At 44.4% G+C, this 26,653-nt stretch overlaps 1 protein-coding gene across 14 annotated transcripts; it reads left to right on the forward strand.

Moving 5' to 3' along the window:
* The first annotated feature begins 171 nt into the window (after window positions 1–171).
* On the forward strand, window positions 172–24,709 carry PMS2 (PMS1 homolog 2, mismatch repair system component). 14 transcript variants are annotated; one of them, XM_065893471.1, is made up of 15 exons: window positions 172–206; window positions 2,440–2,579; window positions 3,254–3,340; window positions 3,524–3,626; window positions 4,320–4,503; window positions 7,529–7,696; window positions 8,288–8,385; window positions 9,753–9,852; window positions 11,435–11,519; window positions 12,912–13,067; window positions 14,582–15,452; window positions 18,502–18,669; window positions 20,947–21,047; window positions 21,555–21,757; window positions 24,566–24,709. In XM_065893471.1, exons 1-15 carry the CDS (start codon window positions 184–186, stop codon window positions 24,707–24,709), a joined length of 2,631 nt encoding a protein of 876 aa, XP_065749543.1. In that variant the 5' UTR covers window positions 172–183. The 14 variants fall into 14 exon arrangements, with proteins under 14 accessions (XP_065749543.1, XP_065749531.1, XP_065749532.1 ...); XM_065893459.1 differs by having other exon boundaries at window positions 184–206; window positions 21,588–21,757; XM_065893460.1 differs by having other exon boundaries at window positions 184–206; window positions 7,529–7,588; window positions 21,588–21,757.
* The last annotated feature ends 1,944 nt before the right edge of the window (window positions 24,710–26,653 follow it).

Below are 26,653 nucleotides of genomic sequence, written 5' to 3' on the forward strand. Positions count from 1 at the left end.
ACACAACCAATCAGCGAGAAGGAGAGGTGGGAAGTGTTCGTAGCCTTATCCGGAAGTGGCGAGACACAGTGTCGGAAGCAGCCAATGGGCGGCAGGGTGGCTGGATTCCCTCCCCCCCCCCCCCCCCCCACCGTGGGAGCGGCGGCGCAAACTGTTCCGATTCCAGGATCAGGCTCTGCATCCATGGAGCGAGCCGACGTGCCGAGGTGAGCTGAGCTTGCAACCTCTACTCGCGGTCGCCCTAAGGCCCACAGCGTTCCAGACCCCTGAGGGGAAAGTGACCGCGGCGCTGGGCGAGCCGGTCGCACGGAGGCCCCAGGCCAGGCTCCTCGGCGCTCCCCCAACCCGCCGCCCTGTGGGTGCGCTTTGAGGTCGGGGTCCGTGAGGGATTCGGCCCGCTGCCAGGACGCCGCCGTGCATCTGTGGACCTGAAGCCGGAGCTTGAAATCCCAGTAGACGGAATTAATTTCCTTTTTACCTGGTTGCTCTCTCTTCTTTTTCAAAATTGAGGGTTATTTTCGGGGAGGCTTTAAGGCATATGCTAATTTGAGGTGGACAGTTTTAAGAAACGCATTGCTTCTGTATCTCGAGTATGCGATTACAGGCAGCTACACCGAATTAGGGGTAGCGAATCTTCGGGTAGCACTGTTGCACTGTGTCAGATTCCTGAATCCAGATTCGCTCAAATAAATATCAGGAATAGACCTGTAGCCTATGGTGTCTTGCCAAATCAACAAACTTTTTAGAGATACTTTATTCCTTTTTTTTTTTTTTGCGGTACGCGGGCCTCTCACCGCTGTGGCCTCTCCCGTTGCGGAGCACAGGCTCCGGACGCGCGGGCCCACCGGCCGTGGCTCACGGGCCCAGCCGCTCCGCGGCATGTGGGAATCTTCCCGGACCGGGGCACGAACCCGTGTCCCCTGCATCGGCAGGCGGACTCTCAACCACTGCGCCATCAGGGAAGCCCCTTTATTCCATTTTAAGTGGCGTCATCTGCAGTTTTTCCATTTGAGACAAATTTGAGTGGAATTCTTTGCCAGGTCGAATAAGAGTAAAGATGTTTGTTCTTTTTTTTTTTTTTTAACAAGGGTTTACCGAGGGTCTATTATGTGTTATATGTTGTGGGAAATACCCAAAGATTTCCCTCCCAGGGATGCTCCTTTGTTCAGTTACACCCAAGTAATCAATAAAACCGATTACTACAAATTGCTAAATTAGTGAACTAAACTAATTGCTAAATTTAGTGAGCTAAATGTACACGAGAGGTAGTTTGCCAGGCAGAGGAGTAGGAGGCTACACACCTGTATGGGCAAGATGCAGTGTCTAAAAGAGCTTGTGATATTAAGGAAACAGTTGTTCGCTGTGACCAGAATGTAGGGGAATTGGCAATGGGAGGACTGGAGAGAGAGAGAAAATAAGGTAGATTGGGGTCCAATTGTGACTAGATTTGAAACTTAATATAGCAGACAGTGGGATGCTAGTAGGTTTTTTTCTTTTTTAAATAATTATTTTTTGGCTGCGTTGGGTCTTTGTTGCTGTGTGTGGGCTTCTCATTGCTGTGGCTTTTCTTGTTGCAGAGCAGGGGCTCCAGGCGTGGTGGCTTCAGTAGTTGCAGCACGTGGGCTCAGTAGTTGTGGCTCGTGGGCTCTAGAGCGCAGGCTCAGTAGTTGTGGCGCATGGGCTTAGTTGCTGCGCAGCATGTGGGATCTTCCCGGACCAGGGCTCGAACCCGTGTCTCCTGCATTGACAGGTGGATTCTTAACCACCACACCACAAGGGAAGTCTGCTAGTAAGTTCTTAAAGCAGAAAAATTATTTGACCAGATTTGTGATTTCTAAAGTAACTCTGGTGGTAGCATGGAAGATTGATTGACGTAGAGAGAAAATGGAGACAAACCAGTTGGAAAATTCTGAAGGTAGGTACAGCCAGAACTGTGAGGGCCTTTGCTAAGGCAGGAGCTGGCAGCCTGGGTTTGGAGTGGGGATTTGTAGGCAACCATAGGAATAGTTACCCAACTGGTACCCGATTTCTGAGATGGTTTTGATTTTGACATGAACACTGGATTTCCCAGCAAAATTTTGGCTTTTCAAATTGTGTGGGAAACATTGCTTTCAATTTTCAAGAAAGAAGATCCTATTGTTGCAAAAGATTATTCACCCATAGCCTTAGGGGGATGTGTCTCCTCCATGTAGATCCCAGTTTAATTAGATTTTAAATGTCTGTTTCATTTGAAGTATCTATTCAGAAGACTTTTTGACAGATAAAAGTTTAAGGATTGTAGACCAACATTTATATTTGTGAATATAATAAATGGATATGTTAATATAACGAATGGATGAGACACATTAACTGTTAACGGAGATGAATCATTTCCCACAGTTAAAACCAGGATGAAAATGCATAATTGCCTCCTTGCTTTCTTGTAACCTGTTTCTTTAGTTCAGAACTTGCTAAGGCCATCAAACCTATCGATCGGAAGTCAGTCCATCAGATTTGTTCTGGGCAAGTGGTTCTTAGTCTAAGCACTGCCGTGAAGGAGTTGGTAGAAAATAGTGTCGATGCCAGTGCCACTAACATTGGTAAGTTTGGGAGAGTTTTAAACCACAAGAAGTAATCAGTTTATGCTGTTTTATTCAAGAAATGTTTGTTACTGTAATAAGACAATCAGGTATTGATATACAGAGCAATTATTATTTTTTAAACATAAATTTAGCACATTATTATGTGCCTAGTATTTAGCTAGGTAGTAATAATAATAATAGCGGTTAACTTTTATTGTGTTCTTACTATGTGCCAGGCAGGCATTGTGCTAAGAACTATACAGATGGGATATCTCATTTAATCTGTAGAATAACTTTATGAGATTGGAATTATTATTATTGTTGTAATTATTATCTCCGTTTTACAAATGAGGAAATTAAGGCACAAGGAATTTACTTTTGTTTTGAGGTTATAAAGCTAGTAAAATATGATCCTAGGGAGTCTGATTCCAGAACTTGTTCTCTTTAATGACTGTGTTAACACTATCCTCTTGAAGGAAAGAAAAAAGAAAGAAAATAAAAACAAAGCTATTTTATCTGGGTTAGTAAATAGCCGAGAAGGCCTTTAAAAAATAAAATATACAGAATGACAGTAGTACATTTAAATAAATATAGTTAGGACTCAAAGTTGCATTTTGTAAGTTATAAATACTGTCACTCTAAAGGCTTTTTGCATGGATCAATTTAAGAAATCAATATTTTGAACTTTCTAGAGCTCAGGCTTAAAGACTATGGGGCGGAGCTCATTGAAGTTTCAGACAATGGATGCGGGGTAGAAGAAGAAAACTTTGAAGGCTTAAGTAAGTTGCATTTTGCTAATCCTATTTTAAAATATTTGGGCCAAACGTCTGAGAATTTGGGGTAACACTGTCTTAGGAAACACAAAACAGCTTTTTAAAACCGGTCACTTGGGTGGGTATTGTGTGTGTTCATTGCTGTATCACTTGCGATCTCTTCGGCCTTACTCTCCACCTCTCTTTCAGCTCTGAAGCATCACACTTCTAAGATTCAGGAGTTTGCCGACCTCACTCAGGTTGAAACTTTTGGCTTTCGGGGGGAAGCTCTGAGCTCACTCTGTGCACTGAGGTGATGCAATAATTTTATCCACTAACTGGACCCCTTATAAAAATCTCTCTGAAAATTGAAAAGTATGATAAGAATCATTATTGTTTACACTTTTCCATCTGAATGTCTCCACTACTAACTTCTGCATTCTGTTTTATCTTACTACCGACCTAAGTGGTAACACTTCTGAAACGTAAGCAGTGCATGAAAATGAAGCAAATAGTATTGTAAAAAAGTTGTTACCCTTATTAAGGCAGTAACTTCTCAATTTAAAAGTAAGGTATAAATAATACATTATAGACGCCATATGCTATTGGTTTTAATTTATCTTGACGTTGAGGAAAAAATTTAGCCGAAGCACTTATTTAATTACACGACAGCTTCTAAGATTTTGTTAGAACAGTAGTAGCCAAGCTGAGAAATAAATCTTTATTGGTGAATACGTAAGTTTTGAGATCTTTTATTTTGCAGTTTAACCAAAATAAGTATCAAAGCTTTTATCAAAACAAAACATTTACGGAACTCTCACTATCTGTTGGACCAAACCTTGGATTTTATGATGACTCCTCACCCATTTAAACTCTCTTGATGATCTCGGAGGGATCATCACCTTTTTAGGGGAGTTTAGAGAGAACAGAAGTGAGAAAATGAGCACGTGATGACCAGCACCTGGGAGTCTCTAGCTGACTGTGCTCTGCTGGCTTTTTTGTACAGTGATGTAACTATTTCTACCTGCCACACATCTGCGAAGGTTGGGACTCGACTGGTGTTTGATCACAATGGAAAAATCCTCCAGAAAACCCCCTACCCACGACCCAGAGGGACGACAGTCAGCGTGCAGCAGTTATTTTATACGCTACCTGTGCGCCATAAGGAGTTTCAAAGGAATATTAAAAAGGTACGGTAGAGGGCTTCCCTGGTAGTGCGGTGGTTGAGAGTCTGCCTGCCAATGCAGGGCACAGGGGTTCGAGCCCTGGTCCGGGAAGATCCCACATGCTGTGGAGCAACTAAGCCCATGCACCACAACTGTGCTCTACAGCCCGTGAGCCACAACTACTGAGCCCACGTGCCACAACTACTGAAGCCCACACACCTAGAGCCCACGCTCTGCAGCAAGAGAAGCCACTGCCATGAGAAGCCCACGCACCGCAACAAAGAGTAGCCCCTGCTCGCCGCAACTAGAGAAAGCCTGTGCACAGCAACAAAGACCCAGTGCAGACAAAAAATAGATAAATTAATAAGTAAATTAATTAATTAAAAAAAGAAAGGTACGGTAAATTCAGAATCCGAGAGCCTAGAGGGTGTGATGCCCAAATGTAGTCCAAGATCGCTCAGGGTGGTTTGTGCTCCCGTTCATTCTCTTCCCTTGATTTTTGGAGAAGTGCTTAGCTTGCCTCTTCTCCTCTAAGACCTAACTTTTGGGTGATTTACCCTTTTTTTTTTTTAATCTGTTTATTTTATTTATCTATTTATTTATTTTTTTGGCTGCGTTGGGTCTTTGTTGCTGCACATGGGCTTCCTTCAGTTGCGGCGAGCAGGGGCTACTCTTCATTGCGGTGCGTGGACTTCTCACTGCAGTAGTTTCTCTTGTTGCAGAGCACGGTCTCTAGGCGCAAGGGCTTCAGTAGTTGTGGCACAGTGGCTCTAGAGCACAGGCTCAGTAGTTGTGGCTCGCGGGCTTAGTTGCTCCACGGCATGTGGGATCTTCCCGGACCAGGGCTCGAACCTGTGTCCCCTCCATTGGCAGGTGAATTGTTATCCACTGCACCACCAGGGAAGCTGCCCTTTTCTCTTCTTGAAAAGAATCATCAAATTGTGTTTATGAGGTCTTCTAATATGGGAAATGAGTCTTTTAAGACAAGCATTATTTTTTGATTCTATCTTTATTTTTAATAAGGTCATTTTTCTTGGCTCCCTGAAAAGTGAATCATTACAAGTTTTATGAATTGGAATGAAAATGAAAAAGATAAATTTTATATACTTGTGTTTAAAAAGCAGTTATAAATTGTTTATATATGTGTATACGTACATGTGTATATACGTAATCATATATACATATACACATATAGTCATACGTGTGTGTGTGTGTGTGTGTGTGTGTGTGTATGATTACAGTTTTGTAAAAACAAAGCAACTGGCCAAAATATGCATAGAAAAAAGCCTGGGAGAGTGGACGCATGAATGCTACCAGTGGTTATTCTTGGATGTGCGATCACTTGTGCTTTTTGCCATCTTCCTTGTATCTTTCTGTTTTGTACCTATATTCTTTATAATCAAATACGTTACTTAAACGTTACATATGCTGCTAAAAACTTTCTTTACCTTTAAAACAATTTGTGCTAGTTATAACTTTATTAATTTTGGAAAAATACAGGAAACTTTTTAAATGTTTTTTAATTTAAATATTAAAAAATTTTTGTACAGAGAAAATTATTATTATTTTGTATCTTATGGTAAAAAAAAATTGGTGTCTTAGAAAATATAGGCATAAAGAACTTGTGCTTGCCAGAGATGACCATTGTTAACAGTTTGGTGAATCTTTCCAGATTCCTTTTAGTTTCATGTATTTATAAATCTTGGAAACATTTTCAAGATAAATATTTAAAAAAATGAAATCAAGTGACATAGAATATTAAACATTTAAGTCACATGGAATTGTGTGCAGTAGAAAGTTGGTATTGTCTCTGCCTATCTCCCAGAGTTTGGTTTATATCCCTTAGACTTTATTTTTTAATTTTTAGTATTTATTATTTGCTTATTTGGCTGATCTGGGTCTTTGTTGCAGCATACGGGATCTTTAGTTGCAGTGTACAGGGTCTTTAGTTGCAGCATGCAAACTCTTAGTTGCGGCATGCATGTGGGATCTAGTTCCCTGACCAGGGATTGAACCCGGGCCCCCTGCATTGGGAGTGTGGAGTCTTAACCACTGGACCACCAGGGAAGTCCCTATATCCCTTAGACTTTAAATGCATACATGTATATACAATCTTTATACATATGTTTCTATTTTTTTTAAACAATTGGGATCATATTATATATACTGTTCTATACCTTGACTTTTTAATATAGTATATTGTAGATACCTTTTTTTGGTCGATTGGTAACTACCTTATTTTTTATCATGGCACCATTATGTGGATATACTGTAATTAATTAGTCCCTGGTTGATGGTTGCTTAGGTTGTTTATAATTTTTCACAATTACAGATTGTTTCAATGAACATTTTCATAATATATCTTTTTTTAAAAAAATTTTAAATTATTTTTATGCTTGGCTATGTTGGGTTTTCATTGCCGCGTGCAGGCTTTTCTCTAGTTGTGGCAAGCGGGGGCTGCTACTCTTCGTTGCAGTGTGCGGGCTTCCTACTGTGGTGGCTTCTCTTGTTGCAGAGCTCAGGCTCTAGGCACATGGGTTCTAGGCACGCGTGCTCAGTAGTTGTGGCTCACAGGCTCTAGAGCACAGGCTCAGTAGTTGTGGCACACGGGGTTAGTTGCTCTGTGGCATGTGGGATCTTCCTGGACCACGTCTCAAACCCTTGTGCCCTGCATTGGCAGGCGGATTCTTAACGACTGTGCCACCAGGGAAGCCCTTTCATAATAGATCTTTGATTGTTCATGCGAGTCTTTCTACAAGGATAAATTTCCAGAGGAGGGATTTCAAGGTCAAAGGGAACGTACTTCTCGATTTTTAGAGCAGAAGGCCTGGACATTTTGGAAATGAGGAAAGTGTGGTCAAGAACCTTATTCTCTGATTTCCCTTTGATACCACGTAGGGAGATTCAACTCATGGATCATTCTGTCAGGAATAATTTGCCTTATTTGTGAGATGATATGAGAACCTTGAATTGACTGTATAACTTGAATCATGCGCTGCTTGTAAGATTGAAGTAACATTGAGTCCTTGCGTTTGTGTTTTTTAAACAGGAGTTCTCCAAAATGGTCCAGGTCTTACACGCCTACTGTATCATTTCAGCGGGCGTCCGTGTAAGTTGCACCAATCAGGTTGGACAGGGTAAGAGGCAGCCCGTGGTGTGCACCAGTGGAGGCTCCAGCATGAAGGAAAATATCGGATCTGTATTTGGGCAGAAACAGGTAGTGGTGGCCTGTTCCTTTGTTTTTTTGCTTGATTCAGGTGCGCAAATATCTCACCTGGAGCTCTCCGGCAGTCTTATCACCGATCTCCTAGCCTCTAGACCGAAGCTCACTCTTATCCCTCCACCACCACGCAATGAAAATAATCATTCTAAAACAAAAAACTGGGTGGCTAGTTGTTTAAAAACACTTTATTGCTCTAGTGATTATGGCAGGTTTCTACTGTCCTTTCCAATAGCATAAAGAATAAATTCTAAGAATTGATTTCTTTTTTAAACTACATCCCTATCACAAAAATTAATGTTAGGAGCTGCAAGTTTTAAAACAATCCTTTTACTCTCTCCTTGAAAAAAAAGTATTGTGGGCAATGTATTGTTTGTGGAGAAGTAGGAGCACAAGTGTTTCATCTTGCTAATAGATCAAAATTACTTATAGAACTGCAAGATGCAGCTGTTGAGATTCTTTGTCCTCTTAATGTGGATAGCTTGGCTAGGAAGGAAAACACACAAAACCTTCGTTAGATCTTCCTTTCTGAAGTCAGGCCGGTTCTTGCTTTATTAGGAAATAACTGTAAACCTTGATCTCTTTCAGTTGCAAAGCCTCATCCCTTTTGTGCAGCTGCCCCCTAGTGACACTGTCCGTGAAGAATACGGGCTGAGCTCTTCCCAGGCTCTGCATAACCTGTTTTGGTAAGTTAATTGGTGCCAGGAAAATTACGATCAAACAATTTTTTTGAGTTTTTTTTCTTTGGTTTTGTTTTTAAAGATTATGATTTTAAAGCTTATAGTTTCTTATGTCCATTATAAACTGTAGGCAGTATTATTGCTGAGAAAGAGGATTTATATGGAGGAGTCAGGTTCTTAATGTAAGCAGTATCCTGGGTAACTGGTGCATTTTAGGGGGTTTCTTATTAAATTAGCGTTTGTAGAAGAGGCTCTGTTTAGTGAACAATTAGAATAACTCTTAAATTATGTATAATGTTTCACTTTGTCAGGGCCTGGCATAGAGGGATAGAGGCGCTTTTCTTTTAACTCGTGCCTTACCCAGAATCCAATCCAGCATCACTACTTTTAGTGTAAGAAAAATAGACATTTTTCCATAAGCAGAATTGGGCCCATATTGCTTACCCTCCCTCCACTTGCCTTTGGCTTATCCCTGAAATTAAAGATGGGGATTCATTTTTTTTTTGCGGTAGGTGGGCCTCTCACTGTTGTGGCCTCTCCTGTTGCGGAGCACAGGCTCCGGATGCGCAGGCTCAGCGGCCATGGCCCACGGGCCCAGCCACTCCGTGGCATGTGGGATCTTCCCGGACCGGGGCACGAACCCGCATCCCCTGCATCGGCAGGCGGACTCAACCACTGCGCCACCAGGGAAGCCCGGGGATTCATTTTTTATGCTAAGGTATCATTCTTATGGAAACTCAAATATCCCTGGGGTAAATCTCAGGTGAAGCCCTTAACCAACGCCATAGGAGATAGAAGTTTGCTAACTGAGAACAGATTTTATGTTTTATATTTATTTTTTTGGCCGTACTGTGCGGATCTTAGTTTCCCAACTAGGGGTTGAACCTGCGCCTCCTGCACTGGAAGTGCGGAGTCTTAGCCACTGGACCTCCAGGGAAATCCCAAGAGAACAGACTTTGAAAAGGCGGGGAATGTGGGCAAAGAGCCTGGATACAGGTCCGTGGGCTCCCTGGACAGCTTGGTGGGGACTGCACGAAGGTTCTAGAATGTGAGTGTGGGGTGAGACCCACTCCTTGTGTGGAGGCCAGGGATTTAATAGGGGAAGTGAGAGCTGAAACGAATCAGTTTTGAACCCGCTGGGTTGCCCATGGAGGATTTGTCAATGATGGGAGCTTTGGAACATTCCAGAGGGTCTGTGTTCCTTAATGATTCACCAGAATGGAGCACAGATACACGTTACCTGAAACGTTAATACTTGTCAGCTCGTCACCAGGGGTTATGTTTTTATTTTTCACTTTGAGAATGTGCCGTTTGATGTGTGTCTGATCCTTTCTGCTCTGGAATCCTGCCCTAATGGCATTAACATTGAACAGTATCTCAGGTTTTATTTCTCACTGTGCTCACGGCGTGGGAAGGAGTTCAACGGACAGACAGTTTTTCTTTATCAATCGGCGGCCTTGTGACCCAGCAAAGGTATTTCAAAATATGGGGGGATTAGTTTTTTCTTTTAGCTTTTAGTTTTAATTTTATTTTTTATTAAATAACATTTTCTGACACAGGCAATTTACATGGAACTTGGGACTTTGACTCAGAAACATTACTTTATCTTTTTTTTCATTCTTCTAATCAATTTTATTCTAAAAACATGTTTTTTATGCAAATATATTGATATTATTTTAACAATGTTATATTGTCATTTTAAAATATTTTTAAAAATATCTTTAAAATGTCTCGCTGTTAATTTCTTTTTAAACAATTTTTTAATTTTATATTGGGGTATGGTTGATTTACAGTGTTGTGTTAATTTTAGGTGTACAGCAAAGTGATTCAGTTGTACATACACATGTGTCTATTCTTTTTCAAATTCTTTTCCAATTTTGGTTATTACAGAATATTGAGTACAGTTCCCTGTGCTCTACAGTAGATCCTTTGTTGGTTATCTATAAATCATCTTATTTTAGGCATTTAAAAACACCTACCATACAGTGGTTTCAATTATATATATGTGCATACATATGGACACATATTAATAACCAATATATTATCGTAAAAATTATCACTATTAGAAGAAAGTAAACATTTTAAAACGTTCACCATTATCTAGACTATTTCGTATAGACTGACACACATGCGTATGCTCTTGTATTTTCTCTTTGTTCTGTCCATTTTCCAGGAAAATAAGGGCCCAGATTACTTCTGCCTCAAACTTAAACTGATCATCTTGATTATAGCACTTTTAGTGGTCAGTTTTGACTTTGCATCCTCAGCAACATTATACCTAGCAGTGAAAGTGCCAAGTCTTAATCACTGGACCACCAGGGGATTCCCCAAAATTACTTCTATCAGCCAGATATGGTTTAGCTTCTATTATTTTTCTTTTCTTTTTTTTTTTTAGAATATTTTTTAGCGTATGGAGCGTAGAAGTTTTTCTTTTTTTCTTCTTTTTTTGGCTGCTCCATGAAGCATGCGGGATCTTAGTTCCCCACCCAGGGATCCAACCCGTGCCCCCTGCATTGGGAGCACAGAGTCTTAACCACTGGACCACCAGGGAAGTCCCTCAGCTTCTAAATTTTTAACCTATATTGTAATTGGTGTGATTTTATGGCTTATCCCTAATGCCATTTAATAATCTCATTATAAAGTCATATAAATACATTTCTGTGTACATTTGAATGTTTTATGAGCATTTAAACCGCATGTCATTTTATTGACATTTCTTTAAGAGCATCTTGAGTATGGAAAAAGATTCAGTTTTATGAATCTATGATTAAAGATACACCTTTAAAAAAAAAAGATACCCCTTTGAGAGGAAAGAGGAGACTTTTTCTGGGTGATGGATATCTTCATTATCTTGATTGTGGGGATGGGTTCGTGGGTGTTTATATATGTCAGAATTTATCAAATTGTATACTTTAAGTGCAGTTTGTTTTAGGCCAGTTATACCTCAAGAAAGCTGTTCAAAATGTATCCTTTTAACGGTTGGTTAGAGTAGCATGTTATTAGAAACTGGGGGAAGGAAACATTTATTCTTTTCTAATCTTTGTTTTTTGTATAGGTTTCCAGACTTGTGAATGAGGTCTATCACATGTATAACCGGCATCAGTATCCATTTGTTGTTCTTAACATTTCTGTTGATTTGGGTAAGTTCCACTGACATTTCAGTAAAATTGGTGACTTACTCCTTTTTTTTTTTTTTCAGGCTGCACATGGGCTTTCTCTCGTTGCGGCGGGCGAAGGCTGCTCTTCGTTGCGGTGCGCGGGCTTCTCATTGTGGTGGCTTCTCTTGTTGCGGAGCACGGGCTCTAGGCGCACGGGCTTCAGTAGTTGTGGCTTGTGGGCTCTAGAGCGCAGGCTCAGTAGTTGTGGCGCACGGGCTTAGTTGCTCCATGGCATGTGGGATCTTCCCGGACCAGGGATCGAACCGTGTCTCCTGCATTGGCAGGTGGATTCTTAACCACTGCACCACCAGGGAAGTCCCTGGTGACTTACTCCTAAAAGAATAAAATGAGATTATAAAGCTCTGATATGACCAGAAAGAGACTTTTATAGCAACAATTAATGGTGATATATATTTTTATAGACTTAAAAAATTTTTTTTAATTAAAAAAAATCTTTTTAGACTTATTTTTTATACAGAATATATATCTCCTGCTTTCTACTTGAAACTACATTAATTGTATTGTTCGGAAAAATGTGACTTTTTCACGTCAGCCGAGGGAGAAAGTAGACTAAATGTTCTCCCTGATTTTGAAAATAACTCATTTCATGTAGATACTTTTCTTCTGATTGCTAATATTATGGTTTATTGTTATCCAATATTTTTTTTAGGTGCTTAGAAATATATATGTGCACACCTTAAAAATATATATATTTAATGATATATCCATATTTTTTGGAGTGAGAAAATAATTTTGGGTAATTTTGTGCTCTTTATCCTTAGGTGTGAACATTTTCTCTTCCATGTCATTAAAGTTTATTCAGAAACATGATTTTAATAGCTGTATTGTATTTCAATGTGTGGATATATCTTGATTGTAAACTTTTATGTTTGTGCCTATTTTAGTTGTTTTCAGTTTTTAGAAATTTAAATACTGTTCTATAGATAAATCATTACCTATGTTTTTGATTATTTCTTTAAGATAAATTTCTAGAAGTAGAATCATTGGGTCAGTAAATGGGATCCTGTTATACCGATTTACACACCTACCAACAATGTACTAGGTATTATAATTTTTAACCAGATTCAATAGATGATAAAAATGACATTTTAGTTTGCAATTTTATCGTACCTTTTCATGGGTTTATTTGCTTTTTTTCTTTTACAATTTACCTACTCAAATGTTTGCATATTTCATCTGTTTAAAAAATTATTCATCTTTTCCTTGTTTATTTGAAAGGGCTAGTTTTATAGTATGAATATGAATCTGGACATGGCTTTTGGCAAGTGCAAGTGAATAAAATAGGCGATGGGGAAATCTCTCTTGTTAAACGTGAACTTAAACACAATTGGCATCTTTTCTATTTTGCTTTAGAATGTGTCGACATCAACGTTACTCCAGATAAAAGGCAAATTTTACTACAGGAGGAGAAGCTTTTGTTGGCAGTTTTAAAGACGTCTTTGATAGGAATGTTCGATAGTGATGTTAACAAACTCAACGTCAGTCAGCAGCCGCTGTTTGACGTCGAAGGTAAGAGAAACACACGTGTATAAACAGCTTCTAAAACTTGTAGCTGTTGTGATACTTTCCTTATTTTTTCGGAGGCAAAGTTTTTTTTGGCATGAAACAAAATCTGTCAGATTTTGATGGGTACCTACCACCTCCATCTCTGCACAGTGCACAGATAGACATGGAGATGGGGGGCAGGCTGGCCTAGAGGAGTATCTGCCCCAAGAAGTGGATCTGGCTGTCAGAGGGGATAATGGCCAACTCAGCGAGGACGTGTCACCCTAGAAAGTACGTAGCTGCAGATTTAAGGTAATCTGGATCACCCAGGGCTGCATTCTTACCAAGACTCACCCATTCTCCTTTCAATAAACACGCCCCCATTGGAATTCCCTGGCAGTCCACTGGTTAGGACTCAGCACTTAAACTGCCAGGGCCTGGGTTCAATCCCTGGGTGGGGAACTGAGATTCTGCAAGGCAGGCGGCGTGGCCAAAACCAAAAACCAAACAAACAAAAACACTCCCCGATCTTGGCAAGCCTTTTGTTAATTTCCAGAGTTCTGAAAAAGTTGATTCTGACCATTTTTACCCGTTTTCTCCTATCTTTTATGGAGTAGGGAATTTGGGGGGGCCCTTACTCTGCCGTTTTCCCTCACGTCCCCCCTGTGCATTCATCACTGAGTGGCATGTTGAGGTGAGACTTGGCCCAAAGCTGGTTTGACCTCTGTAAAAATATGCACAATCATTGTTTTACTTCCTGATCCTGAGTGAGCAGCCTTTCGTTTAAATAGTTGGTTTTATTCTTTTGCCTCCAAGCTAAGTGCATCCGGGGCACCTTGCAGGGAGGCGTCCACAGCTGAGCCCAGCAGCCTTCCGTAGCGAGGCAGGAGCTGGCTACCCCTTCTGACAGCCAGATCCACTCCTTGGGGTGGATACCCTTCTCTAGGCCAACCTACCCCCGACCTCCACGTATGTTTGTGCAGAGACGGAGGTGGCAGGTCCCAATCACTGTGTACTCCGGCGGGGGGAAAGGACCAGAGAGCAGCTCAGGAAGCTGAAAATACGTTTGGTGGAAAGCTCAGGTGACAATGGGAGGAAGTCGTTCCGGGATGAGGCTTCATAACCCGAGGGTACCAGGAGCCATAAGCCAGGGGTTAAGAGGAGGCGCGGGACCCAGAGTGGCTCTGTCCTCCCTTTTCCTAACACCCCTGGGGTTGGGGGGCGGAGAGGCTGACTTGGAAGACAGGTGCGCTCTCATCAGTTGTACCAATTTCAACACTACCAGCAGTATTTAAGCATCCCATTTGATCCTCAGCCTTGTAAACATTTTTTTTTTTAATTTAACTGTTCTGATGAGTATATAGTGGCATCACATTGTGGTTTTAATTCATGTCTCCTTTATGGTTCACGTAGAACTGTGTTCACACATTGGACCGGCCATTCGGAGCTCCTCTTTTGTGAAGTGCCCGTTCACGTAAAAGTATCTTATTCTATTTCCGCACAGCCCCTGATGCCCTTCTCTGTTCACATCTGCTTAGGTCACTTAATCAAAAGGCATTCGGCAGAGGTGGAGAAGCCCGTGCCAGAGAAGCAGGGTGATCCCGCCCCGTTAAGGACTCGTGGGGAAGAGAAAAGGGCAGTGACCATTTCCAGACTGAGAGAGGCCTTTTCCCTTCGTCACACAGTGGAGAACAGGTCTCGGGGTCCGAAGGCCACCGACCCAAGACGGATTTCTCCACGACAGAAAAGCAGCACCCCACTTCCTAGCGCTTCAGGGCCCCTCTGCTCCTGGAAGCACATCTCTGAACCTCGGGAGGAAGGGGTGACTTCCACTCAGGAGCCCTGTGACCCGATGGGCAGAGTGGACACGGAGGAGGGCTGGGGGCACAGCAGCGCATCTGCCGGCTCTGAGGAGGGGTCCAGCACCCCAAAAACGGGCAGCCAGCCCAGCAGCGACCACGTGGCAAGCTCCCCCAAAGATGGGTTTTCGCAAGAAAATGTGGAGTCTTTGGAGAAGTTACCTGAAACGGACCATCGTCTTTCGGGCACGAATTGCCACTTAGACCACGAAGAAAGCGACTCACGAGCTAGAGTTTCGCTGCAGCCAACTCATCTCTCATCCCCAAACGCAAAGCGTTTTCGAAAAGAAGGGGTTCCTTTAAATCCCGATGTCCCTCCAGAGTCCATGAAAACCCGGAACGCCTCAGTGTCCGAGGTGGATGTAGCTGTTGAAATTAACAAGAAAATAGTGCCCCTTGACTTTTCTATGAGCTCTTTAGCCAAACGAATAAAGCAGTTATGTCAGCAAGAACAGCAACAAGAAGGTGGACAAAATTATAGGAAGTTTCGGGCAAAGATTTGCCCTGGAGAAAATCAAGCAGCAGAAGATGAACTAAGAAAAGAGATAAGGTAACAACTTTTTCCACTCGCCGACTCCTTTTCCTTGCCTCTCACATCCATCACATTAATTTTCTTTAAAGAACTCTTTGACCAGACAGTTCTGCAGCCTGAAATCTTACAGGAATTTTTTTCCCTTAGGTTTTCTCTGCACACCTTTTCCATTGGGTCCAAATCAATCAAGGCCTTCTTCACCCCAATTTGATTCCTTTTCCTGGAGGGTTTCGGCCCATGGTGACTTCTCCCTGCATTGAATTCAGGGCAGCTTTGGGGAACATTGCTATTTCCCATCTTTCCATTTTAACATGTATGAGGAAAACTTATCACATTATCAAAGCTATGATTTCAAGAAGATTGCATCAGATAGGGCTAAGTAAAAAAGTCAATTTAAAGAAAAATCTTCACAATACAGATAATAGCAAACACTGGTCACCAGCACTTTCTTGACAGTAGTCGTGTCCAACATTGTGACTCTTAAAAATGATGAATTCTTTTGAAATAGTTTTTATTTTTTAAATTTTGTCTTTGTGTCACCAGTTACTGAAACGTGCTGTGCACAGGGCAACTCAGCAAGTACGTTGCATTTTTATAGCACTTTTAGCCTGGACCACACAGGCTTTGCCTGATTTCAGTTATAAATTCTTCACCGAGTATTATATAATTTCTTTGTTATTCATAGTGCCTAGCTTACACGGAGAAGGGTTTTCGGGAACCTTTATTTCTTTTAAAAGGTGTGTAATTAATGGAAATGAACCTCTCTGGCTGTGAACTCAGAGGGAGCCAGTGAAGAGAGCCAGGTTCCTTAAATATTTTTAAATAGAGATTTTAATTAAGTTTGCAGACATGTATTGCTCTCCTGTTACCATGGTTTTTGAACGTTGGTATGCCTAAGAATCACTTGGAGAGCTTGTTAATAAACAAGCAGGACCTGTGTATGGCCAGATTCCAGTGTTTCTGCCTTAGTAGATCTGGCGGGTCTTGGGTGTGGAGCCCAGGAATCAGCATTTTTGACAAGTACCCCAGAAGGTCACATTGAGAAGCTGATCCACAAGGGTCTGGCACTGGCTTCTGGCTTTCAGGGCACGGCTGTTGGATTGGCTGTACTTCTGAGCTATTTGTCTGATGAGGTTTACGTTTTCCTGAGAAGCACAGGAAAAAGTATTGAGCTAAAGGTTAGGCAGCAGTGAAGATACTGAGGTTGTGTTTACCAGCTCCTGTTTCTGCATTTTGAATTATAACTAAATATACCAAGCTGTAAAACTTTGTTTCTTTAAGCCAGATGCTAAGTTCTAGTTTATGGTGGGAGATACACCTGCCGAAGACACAGAAGACCCAGGTCTTCAGGCCGGCACAGGTTCTTCCCATGGGCAATCTGCCTGGGGAACCGGACCAGACTCAGGCGGTTCCTGGAAGAGCAGTCAGAGCCAGGGAGTTGGTATTTGTGCCAATTACCAGTTTATTGCCTCTCAGTTCCAAATCCACCCTTTGCCCTGCTTTGCAGTCCTGGAGGCTGAACCATGTAAGCATTTCTCCTGGTGCACTGTTAGACTTGATCAGCAGGGGGCGCTGGAGGGACACTGCAAGACAGCAGGAGCCGCGGCTTCTCTTTTGCTCCTGTGATGCCCTTGTCTTTTCCTCCTACAAGGCAGCCACTGGCAGCAGTGAGGAGGCCCAGCAGTGCTCACCCTGCTACTCCAACCAACTGATTTTCATTCATAAATGAATGAAATGCAGCCACGCCTGTTCCAACAAAGTCTGAAGCTCAGCCTGGGGTGGGCAGGGGGTAGGGGGTGCTCCCCATTAGAAGGATCGATATCCACTATTGACAAAAAGGTACTCATATACAGGTAGCCCTCCGTATCTGCCGGTTCTGCAACTGCAGATCGAAAATTTTTAAAAATTCCAGCAAGTTCCAAAAAGCAAAACTTGAATTTGCTGCGTGCTAGCAACTATTTTACATAGCATTGACATTGTAGTAGGTATTATGAGTAATCTAGAGATGATTTAAAGTATATGGGAAGGATGTGCATAGGTTATATGCAAGTACCGTGCCATTTTATGTAAGGGACGTGAGCATCTGGGCATTTTTGTATCCTGGGGGTCCTGGAACCAATCACCTGCATATACCCAGGGACAACTGTACATATTGGTGGGAGTGTAAACTTTTATAGATCTCCTATCAAAGTAAAGTGTACATATATAATAACACATCTAGAGATTTATCATACAGATACATCCACAGTAGAGAAGATGTATGTAGAGGGATGTTGCACCTTTGTTTGTGTTTCTTAAAATGGATACAACTGAAGTGTCCTTTAGTAGAGAATTTGTCAGACGAATTGGTACATCCACATAATGAATTCCTACATGGACATTAAAAAGAATGAAGTAGGTCTCTATGGGTCTGAAAAAATATCTGAGATGCATTGTTAAGTGATGAGAGTGAAACGGTATGAAGAATTGATTCCATTTTTTGTTTTGTTTTTTGTGGTGCGTGGGCCTCTCACTGCTGTGGCCTCTCCCGTTGCAGAGCACAGGCTCCGGAGGCGCAGGCTCAGCGGCCATGGCTCACGGGCCCAGCCGCTGTGCGGCATGTGGGATCTTCCCGGACCGGGGCACGAACCCATGTCCCCTGCATCTGCAGGCGGACTGTCAACCACTGCGCCCCCAGGGAAGCCCCATTTTTGTTTTTTTTTTTTTTTAAACAGTGTATAGTCAAAGATCTGGAAGGATATGGACCAAATCATTAATAGTAGTAACTAATGTCACCTGGAGAATTGGAGGAATGAATAATGTTATCCTTAGAAAGTAGGATTTTTAGGGACTTTGTCTATTTTATGTGTTTGTACTTTTTTATTAGTGTTTTATAAGCAGAGAAGGAATCTTTTAAAATGTCTTCTAAAATGGGAATTCCCTGGCAGTCCAGCGGTCAGGACTCCGTGCTTTCATTGCTAAGGGTGCGGGTTCAATCCCCGGTTAGGGAACCAAGACCCCACAAGCCGGGCAGCGCAGACAATAAAAGAAATTAAAATGTCTTCTAATTAACATTTTCTGCATGCAGCAAGACGATGTTTGCAGAAATGGAAATCATTGGTCAGTTTAACTTGGGATTTATCATCACCAAACTGAATGCAGATATCTTCATAGTGGACCAGCATGCCACGGATGAGAAATACAACTTCGAGATGCTTCAGCAGGACACAGTTCTCCAGGGGCAAAGGCTCATAGCGTAAGTTCATTTCAGTGTGTTCAGAGTCTTCAGTGTTGTTTCATCCCCCCAGTTTAAGATCTCTTAGCTATAAGTGTGCCTATCTTTATCTCTGTCTAAACCTATCTGTACCTCTCTATCTATCTGTATTTTTTGGCCGTACGTATCCTTACAGCAGATTTTTACACTTTTTGCCTAATACTAGTCATACCTGCCGTTCATGGAGTGCTTATTTGGTGCCAGGCGCTGTTGAAGCAATTTATATTTAATCCTCACAAACGTTTGAGGTAGTTGCTGTGTATTACCACCAACATCTCACAGGTGATAAAACTGAGAGACGTTTAATAACTTGCCCAAGGTCACACAGCTAATGGATTCTTTTAAGTATCAAAAGATACTTAAAGCTCTTTTAAGCTGTTCAAAAATGCTGATCACTGGTTGGCCAGAAAATCCTTTTGATGAAGAGCAATTTATAGTACAGAGTATATCTCCCTAGAGTACATGGAATTCATACATTCAGAAGGTCAGCAGTGCCTGTGTGTCTGTCCTCAGCTGTGGTAGAGCGATACCAGTGATTAGTCACTGCAGAATTTGGTATTTATCTCTCTTTTGCCAAATTGAATGTTTTACACTGACCATTTTACAAGGTGGTGTGATGGTGTAGCATATAAACCAGAAGTCTTTCCTTAAGCGAAGTCGTAAGGAGAGGTCTTGGATTTTCATTTCGGAAATTAAACTACGTAATTAACTCAGATCCCAACGGCAGCAGATCCCAGCATGAAGAAGTTACCACTAAAACAGCCACTCAGCTGGAAAACATACCTAGTTTATTTGCCGAGTACCCTGTATCCTACAGAATGGCTTAATTATATTTATTTTCAGTAGGAGTAAGTAGTAATAGTAAAGACATTGAATGAGCCACTGTATAATACTGAGCTATTCCTGCCCCTGTTACAGAGGTCGTTTATTTTTTAGCCATTTGGTGTAAGTACGGTCTCATTTGTGGCATTTCAAGTTGACCTGGATAATCACAGGCCACTGTGGGTCCCATGTGGATCACACTTCAGGATGAAAGGATAAAGACCACGACTGCATCCTTTCCTACTGGCCCTGCATAGTTTGGCCCTGATGACCTCTTCAGCTGTTCCTAAGCCCTCTTCTCCTGTTCTCTATACTCTGGCCATCCTTCCTTTTCCCTTGACAGGCCTGATGAATTCCTACAGAGCCATTAAGCAGAATGAAGCAGATCTTTGTGTGTGGCTCTGGAAACATCCATGGTCCATCCTAGGGCCTTTTTACAGACTGTTGTCTCTGCCTAGAATACTTGCCCCTGCACCCACCCCTCACCCCCATCACCTGATAACTGCCACTCAGCCCCAGATCTCAGCTCAAAGGTCACTTCCTCAGAGGAGCCTTCCCTGACGCCCTCTCTCTCCAGGCCAAGTCTTACATGCTCTGTGCTCCTATGGCCCTGGGTGTCTCTTCTTCCTGATTCTCAGTGTAGTTTGTAATTACAATTTGTTTGTTTGACTGTTTGATCAATGTCTTTTTTTTCCCCACTAGACTGTTTCATGAGAGCAGAGAACGGGTCTGTGTTTGCTCACCTTTATATCTCCTGCTTTAGCGGTGTCTGTCTTACTAAGCACTCAGTAAATCCAAGAGGAGAGATGGTTGGATAAAGAATGCAGGCAGGGGGGACTTCCCTGGCAGTCTAGTGGTCAAGACTTCGCCTTCCAGTGCAGGGAGTATGGGCTCGATCCCTGGAGCTAAGATCCCACATGCCTTGGGACCAAAAAACCAAAACATAAAACGAAAGCAATATTGTAACAAATTCAATAAAGACTTTAAAAATGGTCCACATCAAAAAAAAAAAATCTTTAAAAAAAAAGAATGCAAGCAGGATAGCAAAACAGATGCTGTTTCTTCTGTTTTCAAATGTCTGTAGTGACCGAACCCAACTTTTCAAATTGTCTTTATTGTGAGGAGGAAAAGTAGCATTTTTAGGTCATGTCGTTATCTTGGAGAAGAGAATTAAAAGACAGTCATTGGGGTGGTGTGGCAGATTGAGGAAAGGCAGACTACTTTTGGAGTTACTCTAACTTCTAAAAAGAACTTAAAAAAAAATTAAAAGAAAATGCTCGGAGTTTTGTGACAAGAGAGGCTCATAGCTGGAAACATGTTATTCGTGTTGCTTTTTGAAATGAATTCAAAGAATCACAGAATTGTTGTTTTAGTTTCATTTCTGCTTTAGAGCCAAACGTTTGACTTCAAGGTCTAGTTTGGGTCTCTGTTTTTCAGACCACAGACTCTCAACTTAACAGCTGTCAATGAAGCAGTTCTAATAGAAAATCTGGAAATATTCAGAAAGAATGGCTTTGACTTTGTTATCGATGAAAACGGTAAGTTATTACTTAGGACTGTAGAAGTGTGTCCTTTTAGAGCTGAGAACGATCTTTTTTTATTTGATAAATTTATTTATCTTATTTATTTATTTTTGGCTGTGTTGGGTCTTCGTTGCTGCATGCGGGCTTTCTCCAGTTGCGGCGTGTGGGCTTCTCATTGCGGTGGCTTCTCTTGTTGCAGAGCACAGGCTCCAGGTGTGTGGGCTTCAGTAGTTGTGACTCTCGGGCTCTAGAGCGCAGGCTCAGTAGTTGTGGCGCACAGGCTTAGCTGCTCCACGGCATGTGGGATCTTCTCGGACCAGGGCTCGAACCCGTGTCCCCTGAATTGGCAGGCGGATTCTTAACCACTGCACCACCAGGGAAGCCCGAGAACGATCTTTGAGGTCATACACTTCAGCGTATTTTATAAGAGCTGAACATGCTTCCCCCCAAAAGCGTTTTGCTTCTGCCCTCTCTTTCAGATGTTCCTTACAAATAGCACCCAAATGAAACGGATTTTTCAAATGACGGCTTTTTCTCCAAATTTTCTTCTTTTAGCGCCGGTCACTGAAAGAGCTAAATTGATTTCCTTGCCAACTAGTAAAAGCTGGACCTTTGGGCCCCAGGACATAGATGAACTGATCTTCATGCTGAGCGACAGCCCCGGTGTCATGTGCCGGCCTTCCCGGGTCAGGCAGATGTTTGCCTCCAGGGCCTGTCGGAAGTCTGTAAGTAAAGAAAGCTTATTTGCAGGAGCCTGGCGGATCTGCTCCAGCTCACGGGCCTTGGAAGTTCTCAGGAGCCTGGCGGATCTGCTCCAGCTCACGGGCCTTGGAAGTTCTCAGGAGCCTGGCGGATCTGCTCCAGCTCATGTGCAGGAGCCTGGCGGATCTGCTCCAGCTCATGTGCAGGAGCCTGGCGGATCTGCTCCAGCTCACGGGCCTTGGAAGTTCTCAGGAGCCTGGCGGATCTGCTCCAGCTCACGGGCCTTGGAAGTTCTCAGGAGCCTGGCGGATCTGCTCCAGCTCATGGGCCTTGGAAGTTCTCAGGAGCCTGGCGGATCTGCTCCAGCTCACGGGCCTTGGAAGTTCTCAGTTCAGCCCCTGACTTGTCAGCCTTATTAAATGTGGGTGATGGTCGCTCTGGGCTGTGTACGTAGAGTCCCATTGTCCTCAGCCATTGTAACACGTAAGCCCTGCACGTCTGCCTTAGGTCAGACCTCCGACCCATAATTACTGCTGTTTCTCAGCGTCCCTGAAGCAGTGTCCTCAGAGCTTTCGTCAGTCCCACGCAGTTAGCTGGGTATCCACGTTGTTCGTCTATGGACCTTATGGGCATTAATGACACTGGTGGGTAAAGATGAGGTGCCGCCAGCCCTCAAGGGCCCTGCACGAGATTATCCAGAACCCTGCAGTCGGCTCGCTTTTCACAGGAGCCCCAAGGGCGGGCACTGCGTATTGTCTGGCTCCCGCTGCTCAGACTGGTTCCAGAAAACGCTAGCAGTGGTAGGTGTTGAGCCTGATGTCAAAGCAGAGCACGTGTGTTTGCATCACCTGGCCCACCCTTCATTCACTCAGCAGAGACCCCTTGAGCCCCCGCTGGGTGGCCGGCCCTGGTCCGGGTGCTGGGGGCACAGGTCGGCAGATGAGTCCTTGCCCTCGTGGAGCTTATAGTTTAGTGGGGGAAAGGTACATAACATTAATAACGGCAGCCTCAGATACAAATTCGGTAAAGAGAACAGTATGGGGGTGGGAAGTGAGCACCGGGAAGTGAGGCGGGTGAGGCTGTCTGAGGAGGTGACCTCCCAGCTGACCCTTGGAAGGTGAGCTGGAGCCCCTTGGGAAAGAACTTTCCAGATAGAAGAAATAGCAAGTGCAAAGGTTCGGGGTGTTTGGCGAAGCCAGAGGCTGACCCCGTGTGACGGATGGGGGACCGGGATGGGAGTGGGGCCCCGTCCGGGGACCCACTTAGGGTCCTTGGGATCCTGGTCCGAACCTGGGCGTCTGCGCTGCATGTGTCAGGAGGTGCTGGAGGGTGACCATGGGAAAGAGACCACAGAGAGGATGTCACAACAGAAATGAGGGAGGTGGGGCAAGGGCTGTGGCATTTTCACCTTTGGGGGCGGTGGGGTTCAGCATTCTCTGTTAGACACGTTGTGTTTGAGATCCTATTAGATGTGAGAGGAGGTGTCTGAGAACAGTCACGTCAGTGAATCCAGAGCCAGGGGAAGTGTCAGTGCTGGGGAGAAAGGTTTAGGTTTTCTAAGTTACGGCCGTGGCGTCGGATGAAATTCCTCCAGGCAAGAGTTTGATGAGAGAATAGGGCCCCGGACCTGACTTCAGCCACAGATGGTTCTTTGATAAAGGCCTAACCTTGATCTCCCCATCCTGGAGTCTGGGGTAGGAGTCAGAGCTGGGCCTGGCCTGTGCTGATGGCCAGGTGTTCACAATGCCGTGTCCTCGTGTGACGCAGAGATCTTTGGGGCCATGGGCCGCTCCTCAGTCCCCATGCTGGCGGGTCCCTGGCACTGCAACGCTGTCTCCGCGTAGCACACGGGCTGACGGGGGCGGGCTGTCCTCTGCTCCACCTGTGGGCCCCGTGTGCTACGCTCGGCTCTAGCCACACCTGCCACACCATCTCCTTCCCGCCTCAAGTCCTCGCCCGCTGTCCCTCTGCCTGGATGCCCCGCTCCGCACGCCTTCTTCGCCCACCTGGCCCCCTCCCATCCTCGGGTCTCCCTGAGCACCCAACTGAAGTAGCCTCTCCCGGGTGCTCAGGCACAGCCCGAGGGCTACAGAGGACAGACAAGGCGAGCTGTTTCATTGCAGGGAGGCAGGGACGTTTGAGCAGCAGCCTGCGGGAGAGGGAACATGAGAGATGCAGATATCTGAGGGAAGCGTATCCTGGGTAGAGGGCACAGCCAGTGACAAGGTCCTGAGTCAGGTACTCGCGTTACGGGCTTGTACTAGAGGCAAGGGCGTGCCGGTGTGGCTGCAGTGGGGGCGGAAGGGCTGCTTGCTCGCAGGTGTGGGCACTAAGGCCAGTGAGGGCCAAGTCAAGTGATGCACTTGGGCTTTTATCCAGGTGGGGGGCGGGGCTTCGAAGAGGAGCCACGTGATCTGATGCACCTTTAAAAGGAATCACTGGCCGCAAGTGGAGGACGAGTTGAAGGGAGAAGGAGGAAAGTGGGGACGCCCATTAGGAGGCCGCTGCAGTCGCCATGGTGGGAGGTTGGGGTGGCTGGGATGTGGATGCTGGTGGAGCTGGTGAGACTGGTTGGTCCTGGACGGGAGTGGTCAGCGTCTCTCCTGAGGATGTGCTACCATGACAGAGCCACGGAGGGGCTGGATGTCACAAAGAGGCCGAGGGCTGAGATACTAGAGGGTAGGATTCTTCGGGGGAGGACTTTTCAGGGAATTGTTGCTTTTGTTGTAATCTTGTCCAGCCTCTTTGTAGAGAACAGGGCTTCTGAAGAGTTGCTTTTCTAACCAAAAACCAGTAAAACTTTAATGTAAGCCATCATGTCTCACATGCAGGTGATGATTGGAACTGCTCTTAACACAAGTGAGATGAAGAAACTCATCACCCACATGGGGGAGATGGACCATCCCTGGAACTGTCCCCACGGAAGGCCCACCATGAGACACATTGCCAATCTGGACATCATTTCTCAAAACTGACAACATTTCTCTTCTTTTTTTTTTTTTTTTTTGCGGTACGCGAGCCTCTCACTGTCGTGGCCTCTCCCGCTGCGGAGCACAGGCTCCGGACGTGCAGGCTCAGCGGCCATGGCTCACGGGCCCAGCCGCTCCGCGGCATGTGGGATCTTCCTGGACCGGGGCACGAACCCGCGTCCCCTGCATCGGCAGGCGGACTCTCAACCACTGCGCCACCAGGGAAGCCCTAACATTTCTCATTTTAAAGAGCTATTGATCTTATTGCAGATTTTTCTGTTTTTCAAGGCAGGGTTTTAAGTAATCATTTTGGGGTTTGTTTCTCAGTGAACCTGCTGCTTAAAAATGCATCAGATCCGTTTAGAAGTGATCTTGAGAACTTTTTCAATCCATATGGAGCACTGCTTGCAACATTTTTTGCTTCACATTTGAACATGCGTGCGTGTGTGTGTGCGTGTGTGTGCGTGTGTGTGCGTGTGTGTGTGCGTGTGTGTGTGGTGTAGTAGCAAGAGCATGTTTTACAGAGAGCGCTTCGGAAGTCGCCTAGACTTCTGCTCTGGCCCGACGTATCTTAGCCTGCCACTTTCAGCTCTTAATGATGATTAAGCCCATAATGGTTTAACTTCATAAATTGAAAATTATGGTCCTTTTGAGTTAGTCATTGTCAACCCTGATGCGTACTAAATTTAGAAGATAATCCAAAGATACCCAAGGGATATCCTCTGTCCAGCTGGAAGAAATCGACCAGGTGGGGTGAGGTCTCTTGTTCTTTTTGTTGTTTTTGCCTGCGCTGCTTGCGGGATCTCAGTTCCCTGATCAGGGATTGAACCCAGACCACGGCAGCAAAAGCCCGGAATCCTAACCAGTAGGCCACCAGGGCACTCCTGGGGGGGTCTCTATTTTTAAATGTTCTCTGCTGCAGCCAGGGTGGCTAAGAGCGTGGTAGGCAAGGGGAAATAAAAGGCTTTGATTTTTCTGTAACTTTGATGCTGTGATTTGGTTTTCTGGGAGTGTGAACTGCAAAACGGTCTAGTTACTGACTGGTACGGGAGGTAGAAGAATCCCTGTGTGTTGTCAAATGGTTTTTAATGGAGTCTCATCCCATTTGAACTCTGCTAGAAATGGAAGTAAAAATGCCCTCTGCGGGGTCCAGATGGCGGTTGGGGTACAGTGGCCAGTGTGGGCCTCCCACCCACACCCTTCTCTCGACCTCTCTGCCCAGACAGTGGGCTTCCTTCCATTTACAAACTTAGAATTCCTTAGGTGTAAGGAGACAGTCAAGTAATGGTCATTGCCACTTGTGCAAGCACTGCACTGGTGGACCTGTCCGAAAGATTTAATATTTGCAAGAACTCTGCATATCGGGGTTTGTGGGAGGCAGGCCTTCCCGAGAGACCACCTGTCCTCATCCCAGAACCCTTGAAAACCTGCTCTATGTGGCCAAGGGGCTCCGCAGGTGAGTAAGGGAAGGGTGGTGAGATGGGGCGAGTACCCTGGGTTGGCTGGGTGGGCCCCGTCTAGCCCGTTGCTTCTGAAAAGTGGAGAGCTTTTCCCAGCTGGGCCAGAGAGAGGAACGTTGCTAATTTCGAAGATGGAGGAAGGCGGCCTCTAGAAACTGGAAAAGGCAAGGACATAGATTCTCCCCTGGAGCCGCCAAGGGAACCAGTCCTGGTGGTTTCCTAACTTACAGAACTGTGAGATGATACACTTGTGTTGCTTTAAGCCACTAAGTTTGGGGTAATTCGTTTAGGGCCATAATGAAAAAGTAACACCTGAGTTATTCTAGTGTTACAGCGAAGATAAAGGCTGAGAGAGGCCTTGGGCGCGGCAATTAGTAGAGCTGGGAAAACCCTGGTCAGGTGCTTCCAGCTTCAGAGCTCTGCTTTAAGGGCTGAGCACGCGCGGCGGCCCGTTTAAGAGCGGGGTGGGGCCTGCGGTTGCCTGGAGACG

The sequence above is a fragment of the Phocoena phocoena genome, chromosome 15 (genome assembly GCF_963924675.1).
Source record: "Phocoena phocoena chromosome 15, mPhoPho1.1, whole genome shotgun sequence".
Lineage (NCBI taxonomy): Eukaryota > Metazoa > Chordata > Mammalia > Artiodactyla > Phocoenidae > Phocoena > Phocoena phocoena.

What these genes read in the sequence shown, in the direction of transcription:
- PMS2 (XM_065893471.1), top strand. Translation starts at nt 184, where the DNA reads ATGGAGCGAGCCGACGTGCCGAG. An exon ending in GCTCTGCATAACCTGTTTTG is followed by an intron (nt 8,386 to 9,752) that starts GTAAGTTAATTG and finishes AACATTGAACAG; the next exon opens with TATCTCAGGTTTTATTTCTC. An exon ending in TAACATTTCTGTTGATTTGG is followed by an intron (nt 11,520 to 12,911) that starts GTAAGTTCCACT and finishes ATTTTGCTTTAG; the next exon opens with AATGTGTCGACATCAACGTT.